The sequence below is a fragment of the Naegleria gruberi genome (assembly GCF_000004985.1).
Source record: "Naegleria gruberi genomic scaffold NAEGRscaffold_9, whole genome shotgun sequence".
In the NCBI taxonomy this organism is placed as follows: Eukaryota; Heterolobosea; class Eutetramitea; order Acrasida; family Naegleriidae; genus Naegleria; species Naegleria gruberi.
In genome coordinates, this window is record NW_003163318.1 from 479,609 (window position 1) to 497,806 (window position 18,198).

Here is an 18,198-nt window from a genome sequence, read left to right on the forward strand (position 1 = left end):
TTACTACTAATCGGAGTGATGAAATTATTTACAAATACTAGTATTACTAGAATGATGGTAAAAAGTTTCGAATAATAAATACATGGTTTCGAATAATTTATAAAAGGAATGATGATGGTGTGAGGGAATTTATTCCATGCATCAATGTTAATGAGATTTAAATTTCGCATTGTTGTGTGATCAATTGCTCTCCATTGGTCAGTTGATAGATGATTAGGAAGGTTGAGTGATTTTTTTAATAATTAAATTTTAATGGAAGTTCGTGGGATTACAATAATGATTTTCGAAATCCCGCTTTGGAAGATGACTGATTATTTTCTTGATTTAACAACTTGCTATTTCATCATTTATTTCATGAAATTTTTTCATTGTAACACTCACATTCATCAAGAAAAATAAACTTGAAACTATTTCGAATGTCTTAATGATGTAACCCCACTTGACCTAAATAGATAATTCAATACTGTGATTTTTCTTTTTACAACCAGAAAAAAAAATGCTTAGCCAAGAAGACCTCAACTCTGTTAATACTTTGAATGACGACTATGAAAAGCGCAGACTCAGCAAGGATCGGATTAAAAAACAAGCTCGGAAGGCTCTAATTGATCATCAAAGATTGAAACATTTCAAAACAAAAAATTTCTTGCTGAGAAGAGTGGTTCTTCCTTTTTCTGAAATTGAAATTGAAAGATTAGCAATATATATGAATATGGAATTTAATAATTATGAAACAATTTTTGAAAGTGTAAAAATGATTAGATTGTTTTCGGCTGGAACAGATTTGCACTTTTCATGGATTGTTAAAGCTGGAATTACAAAGTATCTTGTTGATTTTCTTGATGTGAAATATGTCTCAAGGTATTTCAATATTCAAAGCGATGAGAATTTTCATATTGATGATTCCTCAATAACAAATAGAATAAGCACAGCACAGTTATTGGCACTTCAATATGAATCTGTGAGGTCTCTTACTAATATAGGCCGCAGAACAATAGAGTATGTTCAACATATTGTAGACCTAGGATGTGTTCCAAAATTGATTATGCTCGTTAATGCTTGTAATGATTCTGAAATGCAATATCAGTCCATTTTGGCATTAGATAACATTAATCAAAATAGTCACGAAATAATAGAGTTCAGAGATACATTGCTAAGTCATGGCTATTTGGACATACTTATCAATTTTATTAATTCAAACAATAATCAATTGGAGCGAATTCGAAATGGTATGTGTTTAAAATTTATTATATTCATTAATTTTTGCAGTAACATACTCAATTTCTATTTTATTATCGAGAAATTACACCACAGCACCTGTACAATATTTTGAAAAGGCAATCCCAATACTTTCCAAAATGCTCCATCAATCTGAGATATCTGATGGTTTTCTTTGGGATTTTTCCTTACTAACAGATGTAGAACCTGCAATTAATCAATTGGTTATTACATCCGATACCATTTCAAAATTGGTGGCACTCCTCTCCGACAGCTCTATACATAACCAAATGTAAGTATCACATAGATTCTTTCTACTCATCAATAGTAATACAGACCTGCTTCTCGTACTATTTCAAATATTTGTACAGATAATACTATTCAAACAGAAATTGCCTTAAATAGTGGATTATTGGAAAAGGTATCCATTTTCCTTACGAGTGAAAACAATTTACTCATAAGAGAAGCATTCTATATACTTTCAAGTATACCTGCAGAACAAATCGAGGGGGTGGTAGTGAATTCTAAAATAACGCCTCTTTTTTTGGAAACGTCAAAATTTAATGATAATCTCTTTGTCAAACCTGGGCTGTTTTCTTTCATAGAGACTCTGTGCTGCCGTGGCAACCATAAAATTATTAATCATCTAATCAATCTCAATGTAATTGAAATATTACACTCTGGATTGTGTGATGAATTTCTTAGAGTATGTTTAGAAACCCTTTCCAATATTTTACAAGTTGAAGAGTGCAAAGAAAGGGCCATTCAAGAGATGAAACATTTGAACACTTTTGAAAAGATCAAATCAGAGATTCAAAATGCAGACCTTACAAAATCCATTGGTGCTACATTGGCTTCCTTACTTTAAACGTTGTTCACTTTTATTAATAACTGGTTTTGTTTATTTACCAATATTCTTGGAATAAGGTAATGAATGGTTGAATGAATCTAACTGAAATAAACATTCTAATAATCTGAAACTTTCAAGGTTGACTCTATTGGTAAGCCTTAATTTAAGAAAGTGAATGGCTACGGCCATATCACGATGAATGCACCTCATCCCGTCCGATTTGAGAAGTTAAGCATCGTCGAGCCACATCAGTACTGAGGTTGGAGACAACTTGGGAACCTGTGGTGCTGTAGTCTTTTTTTGGTGAAAAATATCAATTCCTTCTTGAAAATCTGACCTCTCTGAGGGGAACGGCACTTGTTCACACTAAATTTAAAATATTAAAATTTTTACAATTTTTTTTTGGTCAACCAAGATAATTTACTTCTTAACTCTAAATATTTTTTGTTACAAACTCCTTCTCCACTCAATACCCTTCCTTAAAATGTAAATAAAATATTTTCAAATTTTTTTTTTTTTTTTTAAAATGAAATATTTTCTAGCTCTCTAATTTTAATCGTTGCCTTCCCTATCGATCACTACTTCACTATTTAATAAGGTTATAGCACCTACCTACCAAACAAACTATGGAGATTCCGAAAATCAAGTCATTTTTGAAAAATTCATTGAATTTACAGATTTATTTTTACAGAGCTCGACAGTTGACTATACAAAGTGCCAATTTAGAAACACTTTCTGTGAACGATACCTGGGCCGGCATCCTCATATTCTTCCTTCGTTATCCACATCTGTTGGAATGTTGAAAGTGAGGCTAAAATACTGCCTCCAATCCAGACTGAGTACTTTCTTTCTGGTGGAGCAACAACCTTAATCTTCATTGAGGCAGGAGCCATAGCAGTCAATTCCTTGGTCATTCTTTCAGCAATACCTTCGAACATGGTAGTACCACCAGATAAGACAACGTTACCGTACAAGTCCTTTCTGATGTCAATGTCACATTTACCAATTGAGTTGAAAGTAGTTTCATGAACACCAGCAGCTTCCATACCAATGAAATTAGGTTGGAACAAGACTTCTGGACATCTGAATCTTTCATTACCAACAGTGATAACATTACCGTCTGGCAATTCATATGACTTTTCAACTGAGGATGATTCAGCAGCAACCTTCATTTCAGCTTCAAAGTCCAAAGCAATATAACAGAGCTTTTCCTTAATATCTCTGACAATTTCTCTTTCAGCAGTAGTGTTGAATGAGTAACCTCTTTCCATCAAAATCTTCATCAAGTAATCAGTCAAGTCACGACCAGCCAAATCCAATCTCAAGATGGCATGTGGCAAGGCATAACCTTCATAAATTGGAACAGTGTGAGAAACACCATCACCAGAGTCCAAAACAATACCAGTAGTTCTACCAGAAGCATACAAGGACAAGACAGCTTGAATAGCAACATACATTGCTGGAACTGAGAAGGTTTCAAACATGATTTGAGTCATCTTTTCTCTATTGGCCTTTGGATTCAAAGGAGCTTCAGTCAACAAGACTGGATGTTCTTCTGGAGCAACTCTCAATTCATTGTAGAAAGTGTGATGCCAGATCTTTTCCATATCATCCCAATTGGTAACAATACCATGTTCAATTGGATACTTCAAAGTCAAGATACCTCTCTTTGATTGAGCTTCATCACCAACATAGGCATCCTTGTTACCCATACCAACCATGATGGACTTTTGCTTTGGTCTACCAATAATTGAAGGGAAGACAGCTCTTGGAGCATCATCACCAGCAAAACCAGCTTTACACATACCAGAACCGTTGTCAACAACGAGGGCTTGAACGTCTTCACAGAAGGACATGTTTTCGAATAGATTGATTTTTTTTTATGAAGAATAGGATAGATGAGATCGGAAAGGTATTTATACAGTTTGAGTTTGATGGGTTAAAAATGATGATTTATGTCAAGTTGACAAGATTGATGTGTGAAGTTGATGGACTTATTACAGTTTACATGGCATCATACTGTGTCATCAAGTGACTATGAAGAAAGAACATTTTAACACAACATCGCTCATTATTGTTAATCATTCTAATGGAATTAGATTACAATATAAATTATTAACTTGATCAAATTTTACTGGATTTTTCAATTCCTTCCCTTCAATAAAGAATGGCCATTCTCAGCTCGAAATAATTGTTGTAAAAGAACGTATTACCAGCAAAATGTGGAAATCAAAAAACTTAAAAAAAAAATGACTGAAAATCTGCACAACACACCTAGCCTCGATCAAGAACAAGGTGATGGAGAAAATCAAATAAATCCTCTCAAGAGAAAGGCTATCTCGAGGGATGATGATGCTTCTGAGCATGAACAACAACAACAATTAGAAAGGATTCCGAAAAGGTTGAAAAATTATTTTCAAACACGGAAGGAAGAAATTGAGTACGATGATCGTATAGAGGAGGTTGATTTTTCTTCAAGCCTCTCTAAAGGAACTGAAATTATTAAAACTTGGCACGTGAGAAAGGCTAGAAATCTCTTGTTAGAACTTGTACAAATAGAGGTCGGAGGAGTTGTACCCAATAGTATTAAAGATGTCCTTGATGATGTATTGAAGAGAAGGGAAGAGATTGAATCTCTTTCACTTTATCTTGCTGAGAGGATGGTGATTAAAATCCAGGTCCATTCGACAGATTTTATCAATGATTTGTTGGAGAGTAATAGAATCATTTGTCCTGCCAATGAAATTTCACAGGCAAAAATAATGTTTGGAGATGAAAGTGAAGAGACTCTTAGAGAAAATCTTCACAACTGGAAAAAGTACACATTACCAAACTTGGTTGAAATTCAAAAACAACTCAATTTAGCCGATGATAATGAACAAGAAGGATTACAAAACCTAGACGAAAATGAAAAGCAAGTAATGAAAAATTTAATGGAATACGAGGAAATTACCCACGACGACGATTTTGCCTATCATTTGGATAGAAATCACAATCCTTTAGGATATAATTACAATGAAGACGAAAGACTGGAGCGTTTAAACAGCCTTGACGAAACAGAAATCAAGGAGGTGCATGAAAAGTCTCAATGGAACAATGCCTCTAACACTGAACCAGTTTTCGTTCATTTCGACAAGGAATCCAAAGAATATGTTTACACCACACAAGAACTTGAAGAATATGATGGCTTTGTGAATGATGAGGCCTTTTATTTCAAATATCTATTCGATGAAATGTTGCCCGATGAATCACAAACGAAATATACTGAAAGCCCTTTTGCCGATATGAAATTTTCCCTGGAGCCAAAATATCACAATCCATTCCTTTTTATTCTTGAAACAACAATGACCATGTTTGAAAAGAATCAGACACCACAAGAACATCACTCGCTTGAGGTTTCTTATTTGAGATTGGCTACTTCCTTATTTATTTTGAATTGTATTAATACCGAGCTTGTGTATCTTTTAAACCGAGTTTCCAAGAAATCTTATGAATTAATGGCCAGAGCGACAGTGAGAGGAGTAATAGACTCTTTTATTGATAATAGAAATTTCTCATGCTTTAGAATGGATCACGATATTTACACTTACAGTGTCGTTACTGCAAAAGAGAATGAAATGGTGAAGGAAATTGAGGAAGATTTAAATTATGTATTGAATGGAGACGATTCTACTCTGAGAGATGATGAAAGTGACAATGAAACCAATGAAACAATTGGTACAATCATCAACTCTGAAGAGAAAGATAAGGAAAATGTGGAGCCAACCTTTAATGAAGGTGAAAATGATGCAAACGAAGAGCCAATGTTGAATGAAGACGATGACCATGAAGATAATGAAGATGATGAAGATGATAATGAAGGAGACGAAGAAGAAAAAGAAGAAAAAGAGAATCAAGACGAAGAAGATGAAGGATATCTTTCCATGGATACAGATACTGATACCGACAGTGATATTGAAAACGATAACTATATGGTTGGGCATCCCTTGTGGGATAACCCTATGGAAATATCCCAGTTCGATATTGAAGAAATGAACCATTACAAGAGAAAAATGATAGACCCAGTAGCAAAATCTCTTTCGAGCACTTTTGAGTTTCTTAAAAGTGATCACACAGAGACAGAAGAGGAACTAACCTTGAATGAAGACGGTGAAGAGGACCTCTATGAGGAGAGAAACGTTAGAGAACCTATTGTCAACCAAGAATTGGTGACACAATATTATTCTGATGATGGACACTTTGTGAACGATGATAACGCAGAAAATGATGTTTGGGGATCAATGACAATTGCCATTCCATGCGCTGAACACATATTAGATTTTGAAATTAGTATGGAATCACAACTTCCAACTAGCAATAGCATTTATCGTGATTTGACCAGATTGATGAGAAGAGGTTCAGTTATGCATGCAGATTCAGGTGCCTACTTTGAATCGTTCTTACAACTCAAAGAATATATTCAAGGTGTGGTTGAATGGATTTCCTTGAAAAATACAGAAAAAACTGTCACTGAGGAGGACATGTTGAATGCCTTAAAGTTTGTACATAGACCCCATTTCACAGGCGGTCATGGTTCATATGATTTTGAAACTCCTTGTGAGTATGTTAAATGTGAATTTAAATTTGATACAAAACCGCAATTCCCTCCAGAAAGTCTAACTGATGTGCAAGTTGAAAGACAATTTTTCTATAATGCACAACCAATAGAGAAAAGGGAAATATTGGTAGATGAAAGATTTGAAAATAATGATCCTCTTACCGATAACAACCATCTAGCTGATTGTATTTGCCATTTTTTAGGAGACATGTCAGAAATTCCAGGATCTAATATCGTTTGTGACACATTTATAGAATTTGAAGATGGAAGAAAATTGGGACTTTATTCACCTCTTATCAAAATAAGATGTCCTATTTTTTTTAATGATTTTATGAGTGATTCAAAGCAAGGTATTTCCGTACAAACTATTAAGGAGAAATTGCCTCGTGTTAATTTTGATAATCTTTATGAATTTTTTGAATATGTTTATCGAGGGGTCACAGATTTAGAAGATCTTGAGGGATCACTACTTGACAGTTATGTTCATGCAATTGAAGCTATGTTTAGAATTGAAGATGGAGAAATGTCGAAAGATACCACTATTCTGTACAATGATTCGTTCAATTCCTGTTCTACTTTATACAAATTGTGGAAAGATGATAGTACAAAAGATTTTACACTCTTCTTCAGAAATGATGGAGATGAGAAGGTTGAAATCAAAGTTCACAAATTTATTCTAGCTTCAAGAATTGAGTTTTTCAGAAAGATTATTATTGAAAACCCTGATTTAACATGCTATGATCTTTCAGAAGTGGTTAAGAAAGAGTTGGTATTGGAAAGATTTGGTTTTTATCTCTACTATAATGATCTAAAACTTCAAACAGATAGGTATGTTGAAAGCAAAATGGAAGAAGATTTGGAAGGGGTTGAAGAAAATAGCGAAAATGAAGACAAAGAAATGAGTGAAAGTGAGAATTCATCCTCCTTACAGAGCAAACAAAATGAAGAAAAGGAACCAAGTGAAAATGACGAGAACAATGAAATGATAAAATCTCCAGAAAATTCTGAGAATACTGCCGAAGAGAATGAAGAGGTTGACGAAATTGAAGATGAGGAAGAACTTACTTTTGATGAGTTTGTAGAACTTTTCAAACTGGCTCACAAATTTAAGGAAAATAATTTATCAAAGATTGCTTCTAGAAGTATTACTCATGAAATCAATTATACTAATATTGTAGATTTCCTTACTTTATCCATCGATTGTGAATCCTATGATTTATTCAAAGCATGTGAATTCATTTTACTTTCCTCTGATAAGGAGCTAGTTGAGCAAGTAACAGAGCTTGAAGATGAGAGAGAATATTTCAATACTTTGAGAGGACCTATTGATGAATCGAATGTTATAGAAAAATTGTCCTATGTGATGAGAATTTTGAATGCCCCAAGTTGTGATTTGGACTTTTTATTCATTTATAGTCTTGATGAATTCCACAAGAGAAACCTTATTTGGTACATTGTTAGAAATATTTCATATTTGAATACAAAGGTTATCCAATCTCTCCAATTCATTCGAGTAGATGATAAGACAAATTGTGCTCAACTGGTTCAATCTTTAGCCAGAAGATACCACTCCTCTCTCGATTCTTTCACTAACATTCCAACAACAGGAGAATCTTTCCAACAAGACGAATAATTTATTGTTAGTCAACCAATAAATAATCCAACAAGATCCTAGGAGTTCTCAACTTGAAAAAATGCAACAACAACAAGGAAATAAACCTTCACCTAATCGACATGTTGTGGAATCATCGTGTGATTTGGAGACGGGAGCTGATGAAACACTCTTTACCTTCAGGAGTGACAAGGCTGAGAAGAATAAACTCAGAGCCTTCATCAAGTCTTCCAACAATGATGAAGAGGAGAGAATGAAATATTTAGATGATGATCGGGTAGGATTTGATGATGAGAGTACGCTCACCGATGATTCATCAAGACTCATAACACCAATTACTATGGGTAATAAACAATCGTATGGAGGAATTGGAGATCAACAGCATCAACAACAACAACAACAGGATAATGTTACAGTGATTTCCTATGTGGCAAAGCCTAATCTAGGAGGAAGGAGGAGATTTCTTCACAGGAGAACACTTAGTAATAATACAACATCGAGAAGTATCAAGAGCAATAATAATATTGGTGCTGGCATAATAATAATAATACAGTGATGATGAAGGAACCACCAGTGTTGAATGTAAATAGTGGTGGTGCTGGTAATGGTACAAATATGCAATTAATGATTCACAAAAATCGAAAGAGGAGATGGCAGTACATGTGTATTGCAGCATCAATAATGGCATTCTTAATTTCCTTACTTATTTCTATTACAATAGTTATATTTTATGTTTTTAGATCGCCATATGTATATATTGACCAATTGTCAATTACCAAATTACCGACCGCAAGTTTCAGAACAGACACTGATAGCCCACATGCTATTTTAGGATTTAATTTGAATTTTATTATTTATAATATGAATATTCAAGATTCACTACTTACCGATATTTGCATTGAAAAGATTTCTATCAAGGATATTGTAGCTCAAACATCATATGATTTAATATCAACCCCATTTGATTGGAATTATGAAAATAATGGAACTAGTTTGAATTTGAGAGGTTGGAGAGAAACATCATATACTTTACCAATTTCAATTGATTTCACACAACAGGCACTTTCACCAGCAGTCATCAAGACAATTTCTGATTTAATATTCAGTAGTCTTCAGTCAAATCACTCTGTCAAGTGGATTATCAAAGGAACTGCTAGAGTTAAGGTTGGAAATTTAATTTATAGAGTGATTGACTTGTCTAAAAATCAACAATACTTTTCATCAACTTAGGAGTTTCAATACTGTTCAATCTTTATTTACTTTAACAATGAGATTGGCAGGTTTTTTAGCATATAATTGTTTCCATTTAGCCCAACCACCTTCCAGATATTTCACTTTCAGAAGAGAAGATTCTGAATCAGTACTAGTACCAGCAGCATCATTGATAGTATCAGCAAATAGCTTGGCAGCAGCTGGTCCTCTAATCGTACAATAAAAACAATGGAAGATTACAGTATCAATCTTAACTTGTCTCGATTGATTGGCAAACACAATTTCCTTCAACAAATTACTAGCTTTATCCTTGTTAAAATATGGAACATTCCTCGATCCGACAATTGATTCTCCCTTGTGATCCACATCTCGAACATCTATTATCATAAAACTCGATGATTTTCCATCCAGAATATCTTTCGCCAATTCTTGTGCTTGAATAATTTCCACCGTCGTGTTATCTTGTGACATTTTTTCTATTTTTTTGAATTTGAACCTTTTTCAAATGTATAATTAAAAATTATATCATATTGTTCAAATTCGAGTTAGATCCATAAATTGTAATTGAACTGTAAAATTTTTAACACAATTCATTGTTCCCATAAGAAGCAAAACCCGCAAAACGGAATGTCTGTTCCACTGTTGTAAACAAGAAAAAGCCACAACGTCCCCATAAAAAAAATAGAATGTTGCCAACAACGAGCGATTTAGATGACTTTTTCAACAGTTTCCCTACACCGGTTCAGCTTGTGGAGAAGGAACGAATTACCTTTTGCAATATTTTAGATGATATTCCTGCAGAGAAGAAACCAACAAGTCCTCCGAAGAGAGACAAGGACATGGCAACCTTTATTCAGGATATCTATGAAGACATCATCATGAAGACGAATTTGGTTGAGACTGAAGAATTTGAGAATGATCAAAATAGAGTGTCTTTGAGAAGAAGAAAACTTGCCTTGTCTAAAAAAAGTGGAATTTCACAATATGGAGACATTGATAATTTGGAAATATTCTTGTTTGGTGTTGATGAGAGTCAAAAAGACAAAGTTTGTAAGATTATTGGAGATACAGATATTAAGAAATCTTCTGGCTCCTTGGACATTAAGAGTTGCAAGACAATTCATAGTGTGATGAAGAAGTGTGAAAAATGTCGATTGATTTTATGGATTTGTACGAAAGATAACAAGGAAATATTGCAGTTATTGGTTTGTACAAAGGTTTATCCAGTTACCAATGAAAAGCTTGATCCCTCTGAATCCAGAAAGAAAGTAAAGCGCAATAGTCAACCAGGAGAAGCTTCATCTTCTGGAATAGACGCAGCCAGTACTGATTTGGTGTCTCAACTTGACCTTGCTTTTGCAAATAATTCAAACACTAATAGCTTGCAATCAGCAAGCACAACCATTCAAAATAATCCTATTCCACATGAAAATAGTCAACCTCTTTCTCAGCCAAAGGTAGTATATAAATCCCGCCCAGCTGAACTTGCCCAAATGTCTCAAGAAGATCTCATAGCCAAAATTATTCGATTGGAAGGCATAATAGAAGACAGAGACAATACCGTTGCTTCTACCCATCAACATTACAATGTTAAAATTTCTGAAATGGCTCTTGCTCACTTTAACAATATCCAAGAACTGTTCCAACAGATCAATCGTCTTAATAAGGAAAATTGCGATCTCAAATGTACTTTGAATCCACAAGATACAATTGCACACAAGCAACTTTACATTGAACAATTCGAAGATGCAAAAGAAGTGGTCAATCACCAAGAAAATTTAGATTTGTTTGATGGTGAAACTTCTGATGACGTTTATAATAACCTTTTCAACTAGTAAAACTTACTTCAAAAATTGAGTTTAATGTGTTATAAATTTATTTCCCTTACCTACTTGTTTCTGGCCACACAGGTAGACATAATCGTTTCTGGTTTTAATGCTACAGAACCCAATCTTTGGCATAATAGAAAATCTCCTAAATAAATTAGATCTATTTATTCTTGATATTATTGTAAAAATCTTGTAGTGATTGCCAATACTCAAATGGTAATCCTGTATCGTGCCGTGAAGCATCTCTAACAAAAACACCAACCATATCTCCACGTTCAATAGTGGGACACATAGCTTCTCTTAAATTAAGTTCACCATTATGAAGTTTTCCACATTTCCAATTTTCTCTCAAATGGGTAAACACTTCATAGGTTAAAATGTCAATGCCAAAATAGCAGACAACATCATTTTCATTCTTACATGTTCTCTCCACTTCAAGCATTTGTAACTCCTCCTCTGTTATATAGAGATTGTGATTTTCACATTGAATCTTGTTCGGTTTCTCAATAGTAGTCAGAATGGACGTATAAACAACCTCACTCTCCTTCTCCAATACTTGTCCAATCTTTAGCACACCATTTGCATACGTATGTTTTTCTGAAATGGTATCCAATGTGACAATAGCCTTATTGAACTTGTTAAAAGCTCTAACAGCATACTGCAAACAACTTTTTCCACTTTGAGTCCTCGATGTATAGATATGATCTCCCAACAAGACAATAAATGCCTCATTCTCCTTAATGAATTTATCAGCACAACACAACAATGCATGTCCAAATCCAAGTTGTTCCTCCTGTACAATAAAAGTCAGAGTTTTTGAAATTTTCTCAATCATTCTCATCGAATCTTGAATTTCCTTTGCTTTTCCTTCCATAGAAAAAGCACAAGGCGCATTGAAAAATTCCTCTATAATACTCCTCTGATTTTCCTGCATGACAATACAAACTTGAATATCATCCCATCCGATTTCTGGTTGTTCTGCAAGTAGCGCCTCCACTGCATGTTCAATAATTATTAATAAAATAGGCTTGCAAAGTTTATCTTTCGGATCAAGGATTGGAAAGAGAGCCTTTGGCATGACTTTTGATGCAGGAAACATTCTCGTGCCGTGACCTGCAATAGGTATGATGACTTTGGTGATTGCCATTTTTTTTAAATAATAATTAATTATTAAATTATTAATAAATATTAAAGATTACAAATATTTAACAATATTTAAATACTAATTTGTAAACCACGTACTAATATTACACTGTAATATTATTACATTCAACCATGTTCCGATTTCTTCTATCAAAAAAATGTCTCTCGATCAAACTTCATCTCCACCACCTCCAGAATCCAACAATTTACTCTCCTGTTGTTCCTTCAATGTTCATCACTTCTCCACTGCATACGGAAGGAGTAACCTCACCGAATTATACAAATATTTGCATAAAAACAATTTCGACATTGTCTGCCTGAATGAAGTTTATGAAGATAGCGAGTATTCTCATCCTCTGAGAGATTTGGTTTATGCATTGAATTCATCATTACCTGAGGAGGTGGAAGTGGCTCGGCCCTATCAATATCGATCTGGACCCACTAATTATGAATCGAATATTATTCTGAGTAAATATCCAATTCTATTTCAGGAAAAGAAGGATGTTGGAAGAGGTGAAAGATCAGTACTTGGTATTAAAATTGATCATCCATTGGTGAGGAATGTATTTGTGACTCATTTGGATCATGTGAGTGAAAATAAGAGAGTGTTACAATTGAAGAGAGTCTTGTCTTTTATGAAACACTTTATTGATAGGAAATTGGTGGATTATCCAAATGATGAGAATAAGAATTTCATTCTTCTTGGAGATTTTAATTCAATGAGAATGGATGATTATACGGATAAGTTTTGGGATTATCTCATTAAGCAGAGAATTCAATATGGTTGGGAAGCTCCAGATACCCAAGTTACCTCCCTATTATTTAATGAACCAACAACACCAGAAAGTCACTCCACAGAAGAAGCTGACGAACCTAAACTAAAAATGCCACTCGTGGATTGTTGGAAAGTTTTAAATCCAGATATCATATTTGAGGGAGAGAAAGGAACTGGTTCTTCAAGACTCGACACTCGAATTGACTATGTCATTAGTAATACTGAATTGCAGCCATATCTCAAACAATCATGGATTGATTCCGATGCTTCTGGTATTTCAGATCACCTTCCTGTCGTTGTATTATTTGAGTTTTAATATAAAATAATTTTGAATCAAAGTAAATTCGATATCAGATACTGTCAAAAAATTTTCGCGGTCTACAGGATTCGAACCTGTGCGGGTCGCCCCAATTGATTTCTAGTCAATCACCTTAACCACTCGGTCAAGACCGCTTCTCATTGCAAGGTATGTATTAAGGGATTCGTTCCGGAATATTCCTGCAACACAAAAATTCAATCAATTTGCCAAATGTGAAAAAACATTTCTCAAAAATAATACTCCTCAATCAACAGATTCAGACTGCGGATCGTGATATGAAGACCTGAAAATCATTTTGGATGGGAACAATTTTCCTCTCATTAGAAGTAAACAGTTCTTGCTTTTTACTGAAGGAATAGCATAAAATCAAAATTTCAGACGCAGACTGCAGGATTCGAACCTACGAAGGTTTCCCCAACAGATTTCAAGTCTGTCGCCTTAACCACTCGGCCAAGTCTGCTTCATTTCACAGTAATATTAAGGCATTTGTGGAAAAATGTCCTTTCAGCAATTCAAACTCTAACTTTTTTTTGATAGAGGTCATTTATTGGTCAATCTGAGAAGAGGAAATTAGAATAGCAGAAGAATTGAGAGGTTTTGATGAATATACCTCCATTTCAACCAACTCATTTCATAATTGTTACCTTTGTGAAGGAAACAAATAAATACCAAAGTGTGCTAAAATAATATGAAATAAAACAATTGTTTCAATCTCAATTTATCTTCAAAGTATTTTGAAAATGCACCTTCCTTTACCATGTGGTTTAAAAATTACCCGAATAGGAAAAAAAATGGCAACAACCGAGAGTACTTTATCATCCACAGAAAAGTGTTGTTGTGGAGGTGATGATTCATCATCAATGAGCACTTCTTCAACTCCATCAAATAGTATTAGCACAATAGTTGAGCCACACATGGTTGAATACAACTCCCTAACAGGATGTAAGGAATTATTTTCTACCAATCCAAAGGTTGTTGTTCCTGGAGCAATCTACATTAAAAACTACATTTCGGAAGAGGAAGAGGAGAGAATTATGAAATTAATTGACTCTAAGGCATGGTGCCATGAAATTTGTAGAAGAACACAAATGTATGGCTATACCTATTATCATACAAGACATAATCTTCCAACAATGCAACCAGTTAATGAGAGCTCTTCCAATTATCAACATTTGGATTTGAAGGAATTTGATTGGCTTATTGAAAGACTTGTGGAACGGGATGGACTGTACAAGACTGATTATGGAAATCCAACACAATGTCTTGTGAATGAATATATTGGAACACAGGGAATTAGTAGTCATGTTGATAATCCTGGTCCGTTTGGAGATATCATCACACTGGTTTCACTCAACAAACCAATTTACATGGTTCTGAAATTGGCATCCAATGAGAATATTCAAACTAAGATTCTACTCGAACCAAGAAGTTTATTTGTAATGAAAGACGATTCCAGATTCAAATGGAAACATGGAATTACCCATATGAAACAAGTCTACGTCCCAAGCACTGGTGAAACATTAATAAGGGATGAAAATTACAGAAGAGTGAGTCTCACCTTTAGATTTATCAAAACAGATGGAACGAAGAAAGTTACAAATGAAGATCCAAACGCTGATGCCTTGTGGTAACAATCAATGATGTTCGACAATAAACCAAGTTAGTTCATATCTCTGTGACTCTATTTCATTATCTAGGAAGTTGGGAACAATGGTATGATCTCAAATATCAAATGCAGGACTTCCATTGAAGAGGATCTTCCTGACAAAAATAATAACTCAACTGTCACTAACAAAATCTTCTGCATTCTTCTTCATCTCAATATTTAACCTTCTTCTATTAATTAATTTAATTACCTTTACTACAATTTATTATTACTGTAGTCTTGGACTAATTTGAAATAGCAAAACAACCCTTTCAGTAAAGAGTTAAATAATCCAGCGACACTTCTGAAATGTCCATTCATGCCTTTATCACTCTCGGTGATTTTCAAATGCATAATTATCCAGAAATAACATCAGTGGATTCATCACCAGCCAAAAACTGGTCAAATATCGACCACTCTCATCAAGAGTACTACTCCCTTTCGAATATTATTAATTTTAATAGTAACACCTCGGAAACTTTTGCTGATGCTCATCATCAAGAATTTAATTACCATTATCATCATCATCAGGAAGAGAATAATTATCAGTGTCGTACCACTCGTGCTATTAATAAGACCCGAATCATTCCCTTCACTGATAAGGATGGAAGCATTAACAATAGAAGTAATATAGGTAGCATGGAAGAATTTCCATCATCACCATCATCATCAGCTCATCTACAACCAATCTCCTATTTATCATCATCAGAGAGTTGGAATTATTCATCATCAACAATATCAACTGAAGAAAATTGCCTTGATGACTATAGAGTAGAATCACCAACAAGTTATTCTTACTCAACTAATACCGAAGAAGAAGAAGACTGCAACGATAGTTGTTTTGCATCATCATCAACATCATTCTATTATACTACCAGTAACGAGAGTTTATCTGCTGTTTCGTCAATAGTTTCTCTTGAAGAATTAAGTAATACAATGCCAATTCAAAAGAATAGTTCAAACTCCAACTTTGTACAAAGTGGTGACAGTTTTGAGGATTTGTCAATTCTCAACGATTCAGATATCATGGTTAGGGAAGAGGAAGATTGGATGTGTCTTCTTTTTCAAGATGGATTAAGAATGATTGATATTGAATCGAGAGAATGGATTTTGGAACAAGTTGACTTTGATCAAGATTGGCAATATGTTGCTTGTTCGAATGTCTATTCAAAGAAAAAGTCAACCAACTCACAACTTGAAAGAACTAATGTTTCAATGAATTTGAAGAATTTGAAGGATTATATTGATTGGAAGGAGTGTAAACAAGTCACTCATGTAAATAAGTATTCCAAGTTTGCCAAAACTGCTGGTAATATTCAATATTACAAACCAGCTCAACCAATTGTGAAAAAGAGCAAACTAAGCAAGGGTGTAATGGACTTTGTTTCGTCTGAGAATTTTGGAATGGCCACCATGTTGGTTTGTCCTCCTTTAATACTCGCTCATTGGTATGCTGTTTATCAAAAGGAAAGTATAGAATTGAATAGTGCCCAATATTTCGAATCTGAATGGGTATTCAATAATAGAGAACAATGCCTGGAATCAGTTGCCATTCTAAAGAGTTATCCTAAATACATTCAAAAACATATCAACCGATACAGTCAAGAAGAATTAGACAAAGTCTTTCCAAAGAAAATTATTTCCAAGAGAATTGCCTACGACTATATTCGAAAGCACGGATTTAACATTGAAAAAGTTGAATCCAAAACTGGATCTACCACTCCTACTTTCTGTATCAAGTGTGGATCTGAAATTTTAATCGAGTTCATTTCCTCATTCCAATTTTGCCTTAACCTTATCAAGTTGTTTACTTTCATGTCAGTTTCATTCATTTCAAGAACTATGGCTCTTTCAGTCAATATTCTGTATGAACAATTGAGACGTGTCAATGAAGAAACTTCACACAATGAGGAACCTTTACAATCATCACCAGATGGAGAAGCCATTCTTTATCATACAAAGTTAATTTATTCATGTGAATAAACATTTTCAAAATTCCATTCTCAAACTTCTATACTTTCTTACTATTTTTCCAAGTATATATCCAGAGCAAATTCCTAATAGCAAACTAGTCTTGTCTCCACTGATAAATTGTAATGCAAATGCTGCGAAACCAATTTCAATTTCTGATCTAGTTTTAAGATAGGAGAGATAGCCCAAAATGATATTACCAAAACCGAGCATGTGTCGATGTTGGAAGATCTTTCTCGATGGATCTGCAAACATCTTTTTGAAAATCAAATCAATGCAGACATTCACCATCAATAGACTGATCGTGATAGCAATCACTGTGAAAGATGAATATTCTCTTCTTTGGAAGAGCTTTCCTGATAACCAGAGACCATACAAGCAAATAAGAAGATGAACAACATTCCGATGAAACAAGACACTGCTCAACACCTTAAAATAATCTCCCTTTTCATAAATTTCAAAATAATTGTGTCCCACCTCATGTTCAATCGGTACAAAGGTGAATAGAATGATCAGTACGACGATCATAAACCAAACAAAACTCAAATTTTTCATTTTTTGCCTTAATTTCATGTACTGGTAAGATGATACAATGATCCTCCAAATATTAGAAAAAATATTACCTCATATTATGATGATCGTTTGTCTGGATTAATTGATGATTGCGAGTATTTAGGGTGGTGGTTTAAAAAACATCTTGATTGTGAGCATACCATCATTGTAGAAGTATCGGTTCTTGATTTGTTTACTTATATGGAAATCGAATTCGATAAACCATACAATACTCATGAAGAACGTGAGAAGAATGAAACCTCACAAGATTGTAACGTGTCCATCCACGAATTTAGTGCAGAGGAAATCCAAGAAACGAAAGAATCAAAGATATTTGTGTTACTAGCTCTAAGTGGAGCTGGTTAGAGCCATTCTCTATTCTATTTGAATACTAGCAACACAGCATTCACCCGTCCAATTGATTTCGGGTCTATTGAGGACAAACCCGTTCTACTGTCGAATCTTTAGAATATATAGT

At 34.2% G+C, this 18,198-nt stretch overlaps 9 protein-coding genes and 2 non-coding genes across 11 annotated transcripts; 6 read left to right on the forward strand and 5 right to left on the reverse strand.

The window, feature by feature from the left end:
* Positions 1–496: 496 nt before the first annotated feature.
* Positions 497–2,083, forward strand: NAEGRDRAFT_64263 (uncharacterized protein; the record flags this gene model as incomplete). The annotated part of the gene is made up of 3 exons (XM_002680435.1): positions 497–1,226; positions 1,267–1,507; positions 1,552–2,083. The coding sequence occupies 3 exons, from the start codon at positions 497–499 to the stop codon at positions 2,081–2,083; spliced, it is 1,503 nt and encodes a 500-aa protein (XP_002680481.1).
* A 645-nt stretch (positions 2,084–2,728) lies between these two features.
* Positions 2,729–3,933, reverse strand: NAEGRDRAFT_55154 (uncharacterized protein). The gene has a single exon (XM_002680588.1). The coding sequence runs from the start codon at positions 3,919–3,921 to the stop codon at positions 2,788–2,790; it is 1,134 nt and encodes a 377-aa protein (XP_002680634.1). The 5' UTR covers positions 3,922–3,933; the 3' UTR covers positions 2,729–2,787.
* Positions 3,934–4,314: 381 nt separating this feature from the next.
* Positions 4,315–8,295, forward strand: NAEGRDRAFT_64265 (uncharacterized protein; the record flags this gene model as incomplete). The annotated part of the gene is made up of 1 exon (XM_002680436.1): positions 4,315–8,295. One exon carries the CDS (start codon positions 4,315–4,317, stop codon positions 8,293–8,295), a length of 3,981 nt encoding a protein of 1,326 aa, XP_002680482.1.
* A 63-nt stretch (positions 8,296–8,358) lies between these two features.
* On the reverse strand, positions 8,359–9,957 carry NAEGRDRAFT_78723 (arsenate reductase; the record flags this gene model as incomplete). Its single annotated transcript, XM_002680589.1, has 1 exon — positions 8,359–9,957. One exon carries the CDS (start codon positions 9,955–9,957, stop codon positions 9,520–9,522), a length of 438 nt encoding a protein of 145 aa, XP_002680635.1. The 3' UTR covers positions 8,359–9,519.
* Positions 9,958–10,172: 215 nt separating this feature from the next.
* Positions 10,173–11,321, forward strand: NAEGRDRAFT_64267 (uncharacterized protein; the record flags this gene model as incomplete). The annotated part of the gene is made up of 1 exon (XM_002680437.1): positions 10,173–11,321. One exon carries the CDS (start codon positions 10,173–10,175, stop codon positions 11,319–11,321), a length of 1,149 nt encoding a protein of 382 aa, XP_002680483.1.
* Positions 11,322–11,475: 154 nt separating this feature from the next.
* Positions 11,476–12,462, reverse strand: NAEGRDRAFT_64268 (uncharacterized protein; the record flags this gene model as incomplete). Its single annotated transcript, XM_002680590.1, has 1 exon — positions 11,476–12,462. One exon carries the CDS (start codon positions 12,460–12,462, stop codon positions 11,476–11,478), a length of 987 nt encoding a protein of 328 aa, XP_002680636.1.
* A 154-nt stretch (positions 12,463–12,616) lies between these two features.
* On the forward strand, positions 12,617–13,557 carry NAEGRDRAFT_78724 (phosphatase; the record flags this gene model as incomplete). The annotated part of the gene is made up of 1 exon (XM_002680438.1): positions 12,617–13,557. One exon carries the CDS (start codon positions 12,617–12,619, stop codon positions 13,547–13,549), a length of 933 nt encoding a protein of 310 aa, XP_002680484.1. The 3' UTR covers positions 13,550–13,557.
* Positions 13,558–13,605: 48 nt separating this feature from the next.
* On the reverse strand, positions 13,606–13,686 carry NAEGRDRAFT_t151. The gene has a single exon. It is a non-coding gene; the product is annotated as a tRNA-Ser (tRNA).
* A 245-nt stretch (positions 13,687–13,931) lies between these two features.
* NAEGRDRAFT_t150 lies at positions 13,932–14,012 on the reverse strand. The gene has a single exon. It is a non-coding gene; the product is annotated as a tRNA-Ser (tRNA).
* A 331-nt stretch (positions 14,013–14,343) lies between these two features.
* NAEGRDRAFT_64270 (uncharacterized protein) lies at positions 14,344–15,183 on the forward strand (the record flags this gene model as incomplete). Its single annotated transcript, XM_002680439.1, has 1 exon — positions 14,344–15,183. One exon carries the CDS (start codon positions 14,344–14,346, stop codon positions 15,181–15,183), a length of 840 nt encoding a protein of 279 aa, XP_002680485.1.
* Positions 15,184–15,506: 323 nt separating this feature from the next.
* Positions 15,507–17,180, forward strand: NAEGRDRAFT_64271 (uncharacterized protein; the record flags this gene model as incomplete). Its single annotated transcript, XM_002680440.1, has 1 exon — positions 15,507–17,180. The coding sequence occupies one exon, from the start codon at positions 15,507–15,509 to the stop codon at positions 17,178–17,180; it is 1,674 nt and encodes a 557-aa protein (XP_002680486.1).
* Positions 17,181–18,198: the final 1,018 nt, after the last annotated feature.